The sequence below is a fragment of the Tupaia chinensis genome, unplaced genomic scaffold (assembly GCF_000334495.1).
Source record: "Tupaia chinensis unplaced genomic scaffold, TupChi_1.0 Scaffold000235_1, whole genome shotgun sequence".
Classification (NCBI taxonomy): domain Eukaryota; kingdom Metazoa; phylum Chordata; class Mammalia; order Scandentia; family Tupaiidae; genus Tupaia; species Tupaia belangeri.
In genome coordinates, this window is record NW_006159713.1 from 4,337,053 (window position 1) to 4,353,443 (window position 16,391).

At 41.8% G+C, this 16,391-nt stretch overlaps 1 protein-coding gene across 2 annotated transcripts in view; it reads left to right on the forward strand.

Annotated features, from left to right (window-relative positions):
* The window catches only part of NLRC5 (NLR family CARD domain containing 5), a 108,278-nt gene that overhangs the window by 22,486 nt on the left and 69,401 nt on the right, over positions 1-16,391 (forward strand). The window contains exons 2-5 of one of the 2 annotated variants that reach the window (XM_027771846.1): positions 10,071-10,314; positions 13,530-13,646; positions 14,321-14,626; positions 15,693-15,782. In XM_027771846.1, the coding sequence (XP_027627647.1) occupies positions 14,332-14,626; positions 15,693-15,782 (385 nt within the window). In that variant the 5' untranslated portion in view covers positions 10,071-10,314; positions 13,530-13,646; positions 14,321-14,331. The remainder of the gene's footprint in view (positions 1-10,070; positions 10,315-13,529; positions 13,647-14,320; positions 14,627-15,692; positions 15,783-16,391) is intronic. The other variant, XM_006148406.3, reaches the window with a different exon arrangement.

A 16,391-nucleotide genomic window follows, 5' to 3' on the forward strand; every position in this document is an offset into this window, starting at 1 on the left:
CAGGATCTCTCCACACTGCAATCCTCCAGCCTAACCTTCAAAGTTAGCTAGGCTACCAAGTGTGCACTGCCATGCCCACCGTGGTTGAGGTTGGATTGGGATTTGAACCTGGGTCCTGTGCATGTCTTCAGCATTATATGTCAGTTCCCTATCACCTGTTCTATCACTCCTGGCCCTAGAATAGCTCTCATTATATGAAAAACATTATGTCTTTGTGATAAAAACTAGTTCATATTTTAAGTCTTTTGACTTTATTTGTAGTATTCTTTATTTTCTTTTTTTGGAGAGGTTTTTGCTATAGGGCACGTGCGCTCACCAGACAGACAGAGAGACAGAAAGCGAGAAATCACCCCCCAGGGGGGATGACCACACTGCAATCCCTTCTCCATTCTCCTCTTGGGATCTTGGGCACGCATGCACACGCGCCCAGCGTGAGTTTTAAGCCACCGGGTCCAGGACTCAACCCGTGGTCTACTACATGGGAGTCCAGTGACATAGCCAGTACACTAACTGATGGTCCCTAGTATTCTTCGATAATACAAAAATTTAAATTTCTTTCTGGTCAATTTCATCTATTTTTTTTTCTGATTTCTGAGTTCTGTGTCATGCTTACCAAAGCCCTCTCTACTCTGAAATTATTATTTTTAATAATTTTAATTTTTATATCACATTTAATCACATATATCTTTACAGTGTATAACATTTCTTTTCCAGCACAATTACCATACATATCAATCAAGGCAAAGACATTACTATACACATCAGCAGCAGCACCCCATGACCCACCCCCATATTACCCCTATCCTTACTATCTCTAGTATCTACCATTGACCTCCCTGCTACTACACCTTCCAGACTTTCAGTTTCTGCCATAGAGTGCAGATGATCAGTATATATTGAGTGGGGACATACAATGTCTATCTTTCATAGTCTGGCTTGCTTCTCTTAGCATGAAGTCTTCCATCTTCGTCCACTTAGTATCAAATGTCAGGGTTTCATGCATTTTTTTTTTATGGCTGAATAGTATCCCATAGAATACATATGGCACGTTTTTTCAACCCAGTCATCTATTTTTGGACAATTTGGGTTGATTCCATGTCCTAGCAACTACAAATAATGCCACAATAAACATGGATATGCAAGTGTTTTTCCAACTGTGGGTTTTTGTATCCTTTGGGTAAATACCTAAAAGTGGAGCTACTGGGTCTTATGGTAGATCTACTTGTAGGTTTCTAAGGAATTTCCATATCTTTCTCCTAAGTGGTTTTACTAATTTGCATTCTCACCAACAGTGTAGGAGAGTTCCCTTTTCACCACCGCCTCGCCAGTACTTACTATTTATCTTTTTTATTTTAGCCATTTTGACTTGAGCTAAGTAGTATATCGTGGTTTTGATTTGCATTTTTCTTATCATAAGAGATGTCGAGAATGTTTTCATATGCTTTGGGGCTGTTCATATGTCTTCTTCAGAGAATTTTCAGTTCAGCTCATTTTCCCATCTTTTAATTGGTTTGATTATTTTTTTGTGGGTGAGCTGCTTGAGTTCCCTGTATATTCTGGTTATCAGTCCCTTATCTGAGATATAATTTGCAAATATATCCTCCCACTCTGAGGGTTGTCTTCTCACTCTACTTGTTTCTTTTGCTGTGCAGAAGCTTCTCAGCCTAATGTAGTCCCATTTGTTTATTTTTGGGACTAAAACCTGTGCTTTGGAGATCTTCTTTAAGAACTCCTTGCCTACTCCAAGGTCTCTAAGAGTTTTTACTGTGTTTTCCACCAGTATTTTTATAGTTTGAGGTTTTATGTTTAGCTCCACAATCCATTCGGAGTTAATTTTTGTTAGTGGTGAGAAATAAAGATCTAGTTTCATTCTTCTGCAGGTGGATATCCAGTTCTCCCAGCACCATTTGCTGAAGAGATTTTCTTTTCCCCATTGGATTGTCTTGTGCTCTTTGTCAAGATCAGCTGACTGTATGTTTTGGAGCTTATTTAGGGGTTCTCAATTCTGTTCCATTGATCTACCTGTCTGTTTTTGTGCCTATACCATGATGTTTTAATTATCATAGTTTTGTAATATGTTTTGAGGTGAGAAGTGAGATGTCTTCTACTTTATTCCCCTCTCACAGTATTGCTTTCGTGATATGGGGCCTTTTATGGTTCCAGACAAATTTTATGATTTTTTTTTCCTATTTCTGTGATAAATATCTCTGGTAGTTTGAGTGCAATTGCATTGAATTTGTAGATTAATTTGGGTAGGATTGTCATCTTTTTTTTTCTTTTTTTTTTTTGGAGAGGTTTTTGCTATAGGGCACGTGGGCTCACCAGACAGACAGAGACAGAGAGACAGAAAGCGAGAAATCACCCCCAGGGTGGATGGTCATGCCACAATCCCTTCTCCTCCATTCTCCTCTTGGGATCTTGGGTACGCATGCACACGCACCTGGCGTAAGTTTAAGCCACTGGGTCCGGGACTCGAACCATGGTCAACTACATGGGAGTCCAGCAACATAGCCATTACGCTAACTGCTGGTCCCAGAATTGTCATTTTGATTATATTACTTCTTCCAATTCAGGAACATGGGATGTTTTCCACTTTTTTTGTATAATTTTTTATTTCTTTTTCTAGTGTTTCATAGTTTTTCTTATAGAGATCTTTGATGTTTTTGGTATGGTTTATTCCTAGATATCTTACTGGTTTTATGGTCATTGTAAATGGGATTTTTTTTTCTTCAGTTTTGTCATGCTTACCATACGTCCATTTTGTATCCTGCCACTTTACTATATTCGTTTATCACTTCCAGGAGTTTTTTTCATGGATTCTTTTGGATATTCTATGTACAGCATCATATCATCTGCAAAAAGAGATATGATGCTGCTTCTTTTCCTATTTGAATGCCTTTTATTTTACTCTCTTGTCTAATTGAACTGGCTAGAACTTCCAGTACTATGTTAAAAAGGACTGGAGAAAGTGGGCGGCCTTGTTTTGTTTCAGTTTTTAGTGGAAAGGCTTTCAGTTTTTCCCCATTCAGTATAATGTTAGCTATGGGTTTTCATAGATGGTTTTTATTGTGTTAAGGAATGTTCCTTCTATGCAAATTTTGCCAAAAGTCTTAATCATAAAGGGATGTTGTATTTTATGGAATTTTTTTCTGCATTGATTGATATGATCATATGGTTTTTATCTTTTCTTTTGTTAATGTGGTGTACTGTATTTCTCATTTTGCATATGTTGAACCATCCTTGTATCCCTGGAATAAATCCTACTTGGTCATGGTGTATAGTTCTTTTAATATGTTGTTGAATATGGTTTGCTAGTATCTTGCTGAGAATTTTTGCATCCTTATTTATCAGGGATATGGGCCTAAAGTTTTCTTTTTTGGTCATGTCCTTGTCCAGCTTTGGAATTAAAATGATGGAGGCTTGATAGAATGAATTCAGGAGGGTTCCTTCTTTTTGAATTTTTAGAAATAATTTAAAGAGAATTGGGATTAATTCTTCTTTAAAAATTTTGTAGAATTCAGAAATAAAGCCCTCAGGATCTGGGCTCTTCCTTGTAGGAAGACTATCTATTACTGATTCAATCTCATTGCTTGTTATAGGTCTATTTAGACTTTCTATTTCTTCCTGGTTCAATTCTGGTAAGTAATATGTGTCCAGAAATTTGTCCATCTCATCTATATTTTTTTGTTTGTTGGTATATAGTCGCTCATTATACTCTTCGATGATATTTTGTATTTCTGTTATATCCATTGTAGTAATGCTTGCTTCTTTGCTGATTTTATTTGTCTGGTTCCTTTCTTTGCTCTTCTTGATTAATCTAGCTAATGGTGTGTCAATTTGGTTTATCTTCTCAAAGAACCACCTTTTGCTTTATTTTATGTTCTGTAGTTATTTTATTCTCTATTTCATTTATTTCTGCTAGAGTCTTTATTATTTCTTTTCTCATGGAATTTTTTGGGATTTTTCTATTGTTGTCTTTTCAGTTCCTTGAGTTGTATCATAGGTTGTTTATTTGCCACCTTTCTGTTTTTGTCTTGTGGGCATTAATTGCTGTGAACTTTCTTCTTATGACTGCTTTTGCTGTGTCCCATAGGTAATAAACACTTGTTTGTTCATTATCTTTGGTTTCTATGAACATTTTGATTTCAGTTTTAATTTCTTCTATAGTCGTAAAGTCATTTAGGAGTAGGTTGTTTAGTTTTCATGTGTTTGTGAATTTTCAAGGACTCTTTCTGCAGTTGATTTCAAGTTTGATTCCATCATGGTCAGAAACGATACTAGGTATAGTTTTTACACCTTTGAATTTGTAAAGGCTTGTTTTGTGCCCTATTGTGTGGTCAGTCTTTGAAAATGTTCCATGTAGGGGTGAGAAAAATGTATAATTTATAGTAGTTGAGTGAATTACTCTATAGATGCCTGTCAAATCCAGTTCATGTATGGTATCATTTAGATCTTGTTTCTCTTTGTTTATTTTTTTGTCTAGATGATCTGTCCAGTGGAGTCAGTGGGGGTGTTGAGATCCCCTATAATTATTGTGTTGCAGCCTATCTCTCCCTTGAGATCTAACAATCTCTCTTTGATGTATTTAGGTGTTCCAGTGTTGGGTGCATAGATATTTACAAGTGTTACATCTTCTGGGTGAACAAGTCCTCTTAGTACTATATAATGTCCTTCTTTGTCTCTTCTTACATCTTTCATCTTAAAGTCTATTTTGTCTGATACCAGTTTCACTATTCCAGCCTTTTTTTGGTTTCCATTCACATGAAATATCTTTTTACAGCCCTTTACTTTCAGTCTCTATATGTCCTTATCAGTGAGGTGTGTTTCGTAAGCAGCGTGTAGATGGCTTCTCCTTTTGTATCCATTCAGCCAGTCTGTGTCTTTTAATGGGAGAATTTAACTCATTAACATTCAATGTTATTATTGATACTTGCAGATTCATTCATGTCATTTTGTTAGCCATTTTCTTAGTTGTTTTATGTTCTCCTGGTTCTGTTTGTCTCTCTTCAGTTATCCTGATACAAAACTCCCCTCAGAACTTCCTGTAGAGCTGGTCTATTATGGATGAATTCTTCAGTTTTTGTTTATCTGAGAATACTTTACTTTGTTCTTCCCATTTGAAGGACAATCTTGCTGGATATAGTATTCTTGGTTAAAATTGTTTTTCTTTTAATGTTTTGAAGACATCTTCCCATCCCTTCCTTGCCTGCATTGTTTCAGTTGAGCAGTCTTATGTTAGCCTAATGGAATAGACTTTACAAGTAACTGATGTTTCTCCCTTGCCATTTTTAGAATATTGTCTTTGTATTTAATTTTTACTAATCTGGCTATGATGTGCTGGGGGGAAGATATTTTTGTATTGATTTTATTTGGGGTCCTTTTTATCTCTTGAGTCTGAATTTCTCCATTTTTCTCTATATTTGGAAAATTTTCAGATAGTATTTCATGAAAGAGGTTCTCCATACCTTTAGCAGATTCTTCACTTTCTGGAATAACCATTATATGAATATTTGGACATTTCATGGTGTCTAGAATTTCCCATATGCTGTCCTTGCCTTTTTTTTTTTTTTTTTTTTGGTTTTTTTTTTTCTTCTTTTCAGTGATTTCATTTATGCTGGAGACTTTGTCTTCAAGATCAGGAATTCCTTCTTCTGCATGGTCTAATCTGCTGTTAATACTTTCTAGGGAGATGTTAATTTCTTCTATTATGTTCTTTAGTTCCAGAAGTTCTGTTTGATTCTTTTTGGGGTGTCTATTTCTTTATGAATTTTCTCTTTCATGTCCTGAAATAATTTTCGCATTTCCTGGAACTGATTGTCTGTTTTCTTTTGCATCTCAGTGAGTTTTGTCACTATAAATATTTGGAATTTTTTTCTGACGTTTCTGTGTATTTCTTGGTGCTGTCCACTGTTGGTGAGGAGCTACTATTCTCACCTGGTGAAGAGGTACCCCTTGTTTTCTCATGATTCTTAGAGATCTGTGCTGTTTTCTAGTTATCTGATGCAGTATTCACTTTTTTCCTATTTATTGGAGTAGATTCTGTAGTACTGGTGGAGGAAATGTCACCCTTATTTCCCAGGTGTGTTACTAGTGGAGAGCTGTGTTTCCCAGGTCAGAGCAGTTATGGGCAACTTCAGGTGCTTGGCTCCTCTATCAGATATTAGTTCTTGAGGTGGTAGCATGCTAAGGAGATATAACTTGGCAGAGATGATCCAGTTTGACAGGTTGGTGTACCAAAAGTTCCAAAGTGTCTCCCAGGCCCCGAACACAGACTCACCCTAAAGGCTTGCCCAGACCGGGCTCAAGTCTGGGCGGGTGGTGGGTGGAGAGAGCTCAGGTTTCTGGGACAGTGAAAATGAAGTCCAAAAGTTCCAAAGTGGATCCCAGATCCTGAACATGGACTTGCTTTAAAGGCCTGCCCAGACCAGGCTCAAGCTCTGAAATTATTTTTTTAAATACTTTTTCCTGTGTTTTGTTCTAGCGCTTAAACATCGTTTAACTTTTTTGTGAAATACAACACATAGAAAAATATAACAGACAGGAACCAGTACCATAGCCTAATGGTTAAAGCAGCCAGATGCCACATGGCCAACTGCAGTTTAAGTCTCAGCCTTGGCAGCGTGAGCAACACGACAGGTGTATGCGTGTGCCCCAAATGCCAGCAGGATGGAGAAATGGAGGAGAAGGGATTGTGGCATGATGATGCCCCAAGTGGGGAGCATGCTTTCTCCTCCACCCCCCCCCTACCTTTTTGTCCCTCTCTGGCAAACACATGCACCCTCTAGCAACTAAAAAGAAAAGAAAAAATACAACATAAATGTACAGTTTCATGAATTATTATAAATTGAACCTATAGTTGTCTAGTATTTTCATGGTTTAACTTTTTACATTTAAATTTTGGCTCAATCTGGACTTTATTTTGGTATATGAAATAGAAATCCATCTTTATCCAAAAAGAACACTTTTTAAATATTTATGGAATATTTTAAAATTTATCATATACTAAGCAAAAAAGGGAAGATCTCAAGCTATTCCCCAAAGCAGAAATTGTATAAGACATACTCTTTGTATAGTACAGTAAAACAAAAAATTTCCTAACCCTCTATTAAATGACTCAGATCCAAATTTTAATTAGTCTACTTAGTGTTAAATAAACTCCTGATATAAACTTATAGAAATTGGCCAAAAATGTTTTCTCTTACTTGTTAAAGGGAAAAGACTAGAAATGGGGACAGAAGGCAGCATAGTGGTTAAAGCACTAAACTCCCACATGGCAGACTGCGGTTTGAGTCCCGGACCCGGTGACTTGAAACTCAAGCCACATATGTGTGTGCGTGCCCAAGATTCCAAGGGATTACAGCATTGCCATCTTGTCTAGGGTGTGCTATCCCATCTAGGGGATGATTTCTTACTTTCCCTCTTCCTGTCTCTCTCTAGCAAGCACGTGCACCCTATAGGAAAAACCTTAATAAAAAACAACAACAAAAGACTGGAAACGGCCTCAGCATTAAAACTCTTAAGTTTAAAGAATAACAACCTCAGTAAATCAAAGAAATCCAAAGATAAAAACAAAAATTACAATATAAGAAAGGAGAAATTTCTAGCAAAATTAATAAATGAAAACAAAATTTGTTCTTAAAGGTCTGAGGGGACTTAAAAAATACTAAGGAAAAATGGAATTTAAGCACACATGTATTTTGGTACCAAAAAAATTTGAAAGTCACGCATAGATTTTCCTTTTTAATAATAATTCTCTGTGAGCTTTTTGAAGACCCTTTGTAAGAGATACCAACCACAAATCTAATGATGAGGAGACAAAATAAATAAGATGTGACAACATGAGGAAATTTAAAATGATCAGAAAATACTATATACAACTGCGTGCTAAACTACCTTTGGATAATTAACAAAATGAGTTTTGGGGCCAGCACGCAGTGTGGTAGATAAGGGCACTGGATTCCTACATGGCTGACCATGGTTCAAGTCCCAGACCAGGTGGCTTGCTTTCTCACTTTCCCTTTCTCTCTTTCTCTCTCTCTCTCTCCCTCTCTCAGTCAAAAAAACAAAACAAAACAAAACAAAAAAACTAACAATAACAAATGGAATTAAATAAATACATAATTCTTTTTAAAAAATGAGTTTTCTAAATAATATAAATTGCCAAAAGTTAATTAAAAAATAAGTGGAAAACAGCCAACACAGTGATGAAAATTGTGACGTTACCAAGTTTGATGTCTTTAAAAACTGAATGACTTTACAGAATTGGGAAGGACTTTGGCTTTTACTCAGGATGAGGTGAGAGGTTTCTGTGAGGCAAAGGGACCTGAACAGACTGCCTTCAAAGCTACACTCTGACCACTGTGTGCAGAATGAGGGAGACCAGGTAGGAGGCTGACGCAGGAATCCAGGTGAGAAATGATGCTACCAAATTGAGGAGGTGGTAGTGGAAAGCAAGATTCTGGAACACGCTTGGAAAACGAAGCCATCTTTGACCTGAACTCAAAGAAGAAGGAAGGTGCAGAAAGGAACAGTTCGTGAGATCAATAACTCATTTGGGACTTGGATTTCTTTCTTTTTTTTAATGGCCACAGGGCATGCACATTCGGTGGTGGTGGTGGGGCGGGGGGTTGCTGGAGTAGAGAAAGCAGCCGGCAATGGGTGTAGTCATGCCACTTTTTCTCCTCTATTTCCCCATTCTGTGCTTTGGAGCATGTATGCACATACACCTGGTGTCTCTTTTAAGGCACCAAGACAGGACTCGAACTGAAGTCAGCCATGTGGGATCTGGCTCCCTTAATCCCCAGGCTATGGGGTCAGTTGTAAACTCAGAAAATCTGAACCACATATGAGCATCCAAGTGGGAGTTCTTGAGAGAATTAAAATAGATAACACCAAAAGGCACTTGTCTGGCATTTAGCACTTGTCTCACTGTATCGTCTGCTCAACCACTTTCTACTAGGAAAACCATTGTCCTTGTAACACACACACAGGTGTTAAACCCAGAAGCAGAATGAAATATTTCTCCAATAGACATGGATATTTTTTAATTGGGATATCCAGTCTCTATTCATCACACTTAGTGCAGACATTTCTCGTCATCTTTCACCTTCCTCCTGTTCTAGTTTTCTTCTTGCACATCGTTTAGGGGACTTCCATTTTTGTGAGTCATGAATGGTCATTTCTTATGCTTGTTCATCATCGTGTATTTCTCTTCCTTTAACATAGAGGAAATATCTATTCTTGTTTTTAGTGTAAATGCTTTTATGAATTTTTTTAAACTGAAAAGCACATGTTAAAGAGGTCAAATGATACAGCATAGTCCAGAAGTACAATACAATGTAAAGAGTTCTCCTCCCTCTGCATCTCCCACCTCCACTCTCAGATAGAATCGTATCGCCAGTTTCTTGTGTAGTCACCCAGCATTGGTCTCCACATATACAAATATATACACACTTTTAAAACATTCACATGCTATAGCTTTTTAAAAATATTTGTCTCTCTGGAGAGAGACAAAGAAAGAGAAAGTGAGAAAGCACCTCCTCCATCCCATGGAGGATGGTCATGCTGCAATTCCTTCTGTTCCATTTCTCCTTCCTTTTGGGATTGAGGGCATGCATGCACACATACTTAGTCTTTCAAGCCACCAAGTTCGAGACTTAAACCATGCAGTTTGCCATCAGTTTGCCCCATAGCTGCTTTAAAAATTAGAATTAAAAAATAATTATTTAATTTTAATTATTATTATTATTTAATTTGCTATAGGGCACATTTACTCACCAGAGAAAGCGAGAGAGAAAATGAGAAAGCAAGCTACCCAGTCTTGGACTCAAACCGCAATTGGCCATGTAGGAGTCCAGTGCTTTAATCACCACATGACCCGCTGGCCCCAGGATTTATTTAATATTCTCCTTTCAAGCTATTTTTGTGTCACTATATATACATCAGTCTTTCAAGTGGCTACTTTCTATAGGTGTATCAGAACATATTTCCTAATAATGGATATTTGCCTTGTTTCTGGTCTCCGGCTGCTTTAGTGAGAGTGCAGTTAGTATTCTTGTATTTCTATGTAGGCATTCTGACTTCCCGGATTTAAATCTGGTCACCCTGGGCAAATCACTTAGCCTTGGTTGGCCCGCCTGTTAAATGGAGATAACATAAGTACTCACCTGGATGGCCTGCTGCGAAGAATAGACGAAGATGGTGCATGAAAACATTTAGCACGGCGCCCTGCACGGCGAGCACTCCTGCAACGGACCAAGTATGTTCCAAGCATTTGACAGGAAAGCCTGCATTTGTGACTACCTCTCTAAACAGGTAAGTTTTCATCTCGTTTCTTTCCCTCATTCATGATAGAAGGTGTGCATGAGCACACGAGAGTGAGAAAGAGAGAGCGTAACAGATAACCCACAGAAGGTCTGGTCATACCACAATCCCCTCCTTCCAGTCCTCCAGCCCACGGGATCTGGAGCACTCGTGCACATGCCCAGTGTGTTTCAAGCTGACCAGGCAGGGATTTGAACCCGGGTGGCCATATGCAATCTGGCTTCTCTCTTTTTCATGGAGAGGTTTTTGCTATAGGGCGCATGCGCTCTCCAGACAGAGAGACACAGAGAGATAGAAAGCGAGAAATCACCCCCCAGGGAGGATGGCCAGGCCGCAATCCTTTCTCCTCCATTCTCCACTCGGGATCTTGGGCATGCATGCACATGCGCCCGGCATGAGTTTTAAGCCACCGGGTCAGGGACGCAAGCCATGGTCGACTACGTGGGAGTCCAGCGACATAGCCATTACGCTAACTGCTGGTCCCCTGCAATCTGGCTTCTCTTGAGCAGTGCATGACTGCTGTGCTATGGAGCCAGCCCCTACTAGTGTCATTTTATTTATTTGCCACTTTTGAAACTTTGTCAACCACTTTCCTAGTGGATTATAGCATTGTCCTTTTAACACACACATAAATATTAAACCCAAAAGGATATAAAAGGACATTTCACAGTTAGTTGTTTGAATTTTTTTAATCATTATTATTATTTTTTTAATTTGGTACAGTCATTCACTAGAGAGGGACAGACACAGAGACAGAAAGTGAGAAAGCAGCCACCAGGTCCAGGACTCGAACTGCGATCAGCCATGTGGGAGTCCGGCGCCCCAACCACCATGCCAACTACCGGCCCCTCACAGTTACAGTTCTAAACATGCAAATGCTAAGTGGCAGGACATGTGTATTTGTAATTTGATACACATTGCCTATTTTCCTCTGACTCGATTTGGATTCACCCACAAGCAAACCCTGAGACAAATACAAGTGATTTATTTGGGAGGTGATCCAAGAGATTACCTGTAGGAGAGCGGGGAATTGAGATGGGAAGGCAAGGCAACCGAGACTGATGTGTTGTGAAACAAGTTAACACTGTGGGCATCTGGAGCAGTCCTCCTGGAAAGTTCTGTGAGCCCGATACAACATACACACCCCCCAGAATTATCGAACGTGAGGAGTGAAGGAGCCATGGGACTTGGACACCACTCCTTATTGGCTGAGGAGAAATTAATTCCTTGGCTCTTTGTCCAGGAAGCTGGATCAAAAGGCCTGAGAAAGTCCTCAGACAAGGAGCAAGGTGCTGATGGTTGGAAAGTGAGTCAGGTACGCTTTGGTAAACTCAAGAAAACATGGGCATGGCCCCAGAGCTGCCTGCTACACCCTTCTAAAGGATCGGAACCATTACTACCCCGCCAGCAATGGAGACAATGGTTTGTTTCCCATCTCACCATCATGGGATATTATTAATGTTTCAGATTTTTCTCCATTTGACAAAGGGATGCATGTTCCTGTATAGATAATGTTTATTTATGGTCATTCATTTGGAGTGATTTTAAGCATATATTGAATTTTTTAATGTCATCATTTAATATCCTTGGCTGTATCTTCAGTGTGGTTGTTTTGTTTTCCTTATCAATTAGTCATTGTTACATGAAGAAAATGAGCTTATTGTCACATGTGGTATGGTTTTCCCAGATTGTTGCTTTCATTTTGTTTGATGCTATTTTTTTCTGTACAGAAAATAATTTTAATGATGATAAAATGTTTTATTTTAATACATTAGTTTATACTGCTTTAAAAAAATGTATCAGAAGGTGCATGTGCTCACTGGAGAGAGAGAGAGAAAGAGAGAGAAAGTGAGAAAGCACCCCCCTCTATGGGGAATCGTAAGGCCACAATGCCTTCCCCTCCATGTCTCCCTCCTTTCAGGGTTGTGGGCATGCTCACGTACATGCCTAGTATGTTTTACAAGCTGCTGTGTCTGGGACCTGAACTGCACGGTCGGCTACGTGTAATCCATCTGCTTTAATCACCATGCCGCTAGCTGGTTCCCTAGACTGCATTACTTTTTCAATGACTTTATCGAAGTGTAATTTACATATTATAAAAGCTACCCATTTTAATTGTATGATACAATGTTTTCTCATAAAGTTACTGGATTATGCATTCATCACCACAACCCGGTTTCAGGGCATTTTTATCACTGCAAAAGGTTTCTCATACCTGGGCAGCAGATGGCATAGTGGTTAAGTTGTTGGAGTCCCACATAGCCAACTGCAATTCAGGTCCCAGATCCTGTGGCTTCAAACTCATCCCAGGTGGATGTGCATGTGTGCCCAAGATCCCAGGAGGAGGATGGAGAAGAAAAGACTGTGGTGTGGCCATCCCCACTTGGGGGTGATTTCTTGCTTTCTGTCTCTGTCTCTCTGGAAAACTCCAAAAAAATATATATATTTCTCATAATCATTTACAATGATCCTTATTCCTACTCCCAGGCCCAGACAATGACTAATCTATTTACTATCTCCATAGATTTGCCTTTTCTGGACATCTTATTTAAAGGGAATCATAGAGCCAGCAGGTGTCCTGGTAGTTAAGGTGCTGGACTCCCACATGGCCAACTATGGTTCGAGTCCCTGACTCAGAGGCTTGAAACTGATGCCAGGCACGTGTGTGTGTGTGCCCAAAATCTTGAGAGGAGAATGGAGGAGAAGGGATTGTGGCATGGCCATTCCCCCAGAGGATAGTTTTCGCTTTTGCACATACATACACAGGCCCAACATGAGTTTCAAGCCTCTGGGTCTGGGCCTCAAAATGGGGTAGGCATGTGGGAATCCAGCCACTTTAACCATCACACCACATGCTGGCTTCAATTATTCCATTTTCGTTTGGGTAAATTAATGAGAATAAACCTGTTGGATTTGCAGGATGCATTGTGACGTCACAGGCCACTGTGAGGTGACTATCTACACTGGAGGATGAAGAGGGGTGTGCTCTGGGCCACGTGTACATGGAGATGACATCAGAGAGGGTTAGGCTATGTGAATTCCAGGGACATGCAGAGCTGTGGTGAGGAGAACAGATCTGTACGTGAAGCCCAGGGCACCGTTTCTGGGCTGAGTGTCCTTTGGCAGTGTTTTTGGCAGTCAGGTGAAAGTTTGACGCCTTGTCGCATTTCTCTTGGAGTTTGCAGTAGTGTCTCTTCTCTCCTTAGGGGCCTGCATTACGGAGTCGGCTTGTAAATCCAGCTCAGGGCACAGGACATGGCCTGAACACCCATAAGACCCTCTTCAAGGGAACCTAGAACATCTATCATGAACCAGGAAGCCAAGTAGGTGATTTTTCTCTCCCCTTCACCTCTCTCCCAGTCTCATCCATTTTTTCACACCCCTCCTACTGCTGAGACAGCTCTCTCCCCAGACTTACCTTACAATGAGTGCAGTGAGTGCATTGGATCCAGTGCGTGCAGTGCGTGCACTGAGTGCAGTAGATCCAATGTGCATAGTGTGTGCGGTGACTGCAGTGTATGCAGTGCGTGGAGTGAGTGCGGTGGATCCAATGTGCATAGTGTGTGCAGTGACTGCAGTGTGTGCAGTACACGCAGTGAGTGCAGTGGATCCAATGTGCATAGTGCATGCAGTGACCACAGTGATGGCAGTGCACTCAGTGAGTGCAATGGATCCAATATGCGTAGTGTGTGCAGTGCGTGCAGTGCATGCAGTGAGTGCACAACTGCGCTCACTGCACACACTGGATCCAGTGTATGCACTGCGCTCACTGCATGCACTGGATCCCTCGTGGCTCTTACTACATGCAGTGCATGCACTGCACTCATGGCACGCACTGGGTCCAGTGAAGTGCACTCACTGCACATACTGTACTCACTGCATGCTCCATGGAGACTGCAGTTACTGCCTATTTTCTGCCAGTGGTTGTGGGAGGTGGCCACTTGGTTTCGCCATGGTTCACCTGCCCCCTGGTCATTGGCTTACCTTGTCACTGCAGGTCAGCACCTCATGGACCCCATTAGCCTGCAGCTGGGCACCAGGAACCGGTGGGGCTGGCTTGTGAGACTGCTCAGCGAAGACCTAGAATGGCTGAGCGCCAAGATGAAGTTCTTCCTCCCCAACATGGACCTGGGCTCCGAGAACGAGACCCCAGACCCTACCCAGAGGGTCATCTTCCAGCTGAGCAGACTGCGTGCCCAAGGCCGGGCCACCTGGCAGTCATTCATCCACTGTGTGTGCATGGAGCTGGAGGTGCCTTTGGAACTGGAGGTGCCGCTGCTGAGCATGTGGGGCCACGAAGAAGGTAGGAGTAGGCAGGAGACCCACCTGAGCCACACAGAGAGGTCATGGCTGAACTCCAAACAAGCTTCTGTGTTTCTGGGCACTCCAGAGCCAGTGCCCTGTGCCACAAAACCACCTGGGCCTGGGAGACCCCTTCTGCACCCTTGGCTCCACTCCAGTCACTCAGAACGAGGATGCATATGATCCTAGCCAGAAAATTCCAAATAGCCCTTAATGGGTGGGCCCTTCCAACCTGTTTCAACAGTAGGCAGGTTTAACTCTGTCCAGTTTGATGGACATTTCTTGGCCACCGTTTGTTTGCACACATCTGAGGGAAACAGGACATTTAGGGACAACAGTGTCCTTGGAGAGAAAATACGAATTCACTGAATAACTCTAGAACAAGGCAGATGGTAAGAAAAGCAAGGGGTGAAGGAAGTACATACACACAGACACACACACGTGCATATACAATGTATACACATGTATACGAGTGTCACGTGCACATTGCACATGCACACCTGTATGCTCACACACACATTTCTGCTCACCACTGCCTTCAAGGCTTCCCACCAGCTTCCTCCACACAGAAAATGGGGCGTTGGGACCAGCAGTTAGCGTAATGGCTATGTCGCTGGACTCCCACGTAGTCGACCGCGGTTCGGGTCCCAGATCCGATGGCTTAAACTCACGCCGGGCGCGTGTGCATGCGTGCCCAAGATCCCAAGAGGAGAATGGAGGAGAAGGGATTGCGGCGTGGCCACTCCCCCTGGGAGGAGATTTCTCGCTTTCTGTCTCTCCATCTCTCTCTGTCTGTCTGGTGAGCGCATGCGCCCTATAGCAAAATCCTCTCCGAAAAAGGGAAAGAAAGGAAGAAAGAAAGAAAGAAAGAAAGAAAGAAAGAAAGAAAGAAAGAAAGAAAGAAAGAAAGAAAGAAAGAAAGAAAATGGGGTGTTAACTTTCGATCTTCCTTGCTGAGTCCCCAGCTGCTACATGGGATGAGCCCTGAATCAGACACCAGGCCAGAGCTGGTCCCCATAGCAGCCAGCCCACTGTGTCCCCATAGCATGTCTCTCTCTGTCTTTCAGAGTTCCCCAGTCTGGGAGCAGGCGAAGAGAGCCAGCCTGAGTCTCAGCTCCACCATGGTGAGACCGAGGGATGGGGAACCAGAGGGGGCGGTAAGTGCTATTAGGTCCCCATCTAGTGCCTGGAGGAGGCTGGCAGTGGCTGACAGTGTCTGGCCACACCTACTTCCCACCACCAGACCCCTCTACATGTGAGCATGGCTTCCAGCCTCACCTCTCACTCTCTGCTTTTGAAGGCTGGGGCTTGTCCTGCTGCTCCTCCCAGGGTCTAACCTGGAGCCCTGGGAGAGCCTGTGGGTGTCAGCTGTCAGTCTCAGCTACCACCAGATTCCCCTGTCTGGTTTCACTTGGAGAAGCCTGTTCTCGCTTCCCTGTCTCCCAGGCCCTCCTCAGCCTAAAAGAAGCCCTGACCACTGTACCCTTCTGGTATACCTGTGACTGCCGTTTACATCGGGGGCCTTGGACAGGTTTTCCAGTGGGAATCAGAGGGGTCAGCGATTGAATATCAGCCACCTCACTGTTTCATGGGCCACGTCATAGTCTGAGAACCTTTCTCTATGGCAGTTTCGACTTTCAAGCTATAGCTGTGCATGTCAGGAACATCGACAGGGTTGGTGTTAACAGAAATCACCCTGTACTCCTGGGCCCTCAAAATCAAATTTATTGGTCCAGGTCTCCGGCCCTTTCTGGCCCTTCCTGCTG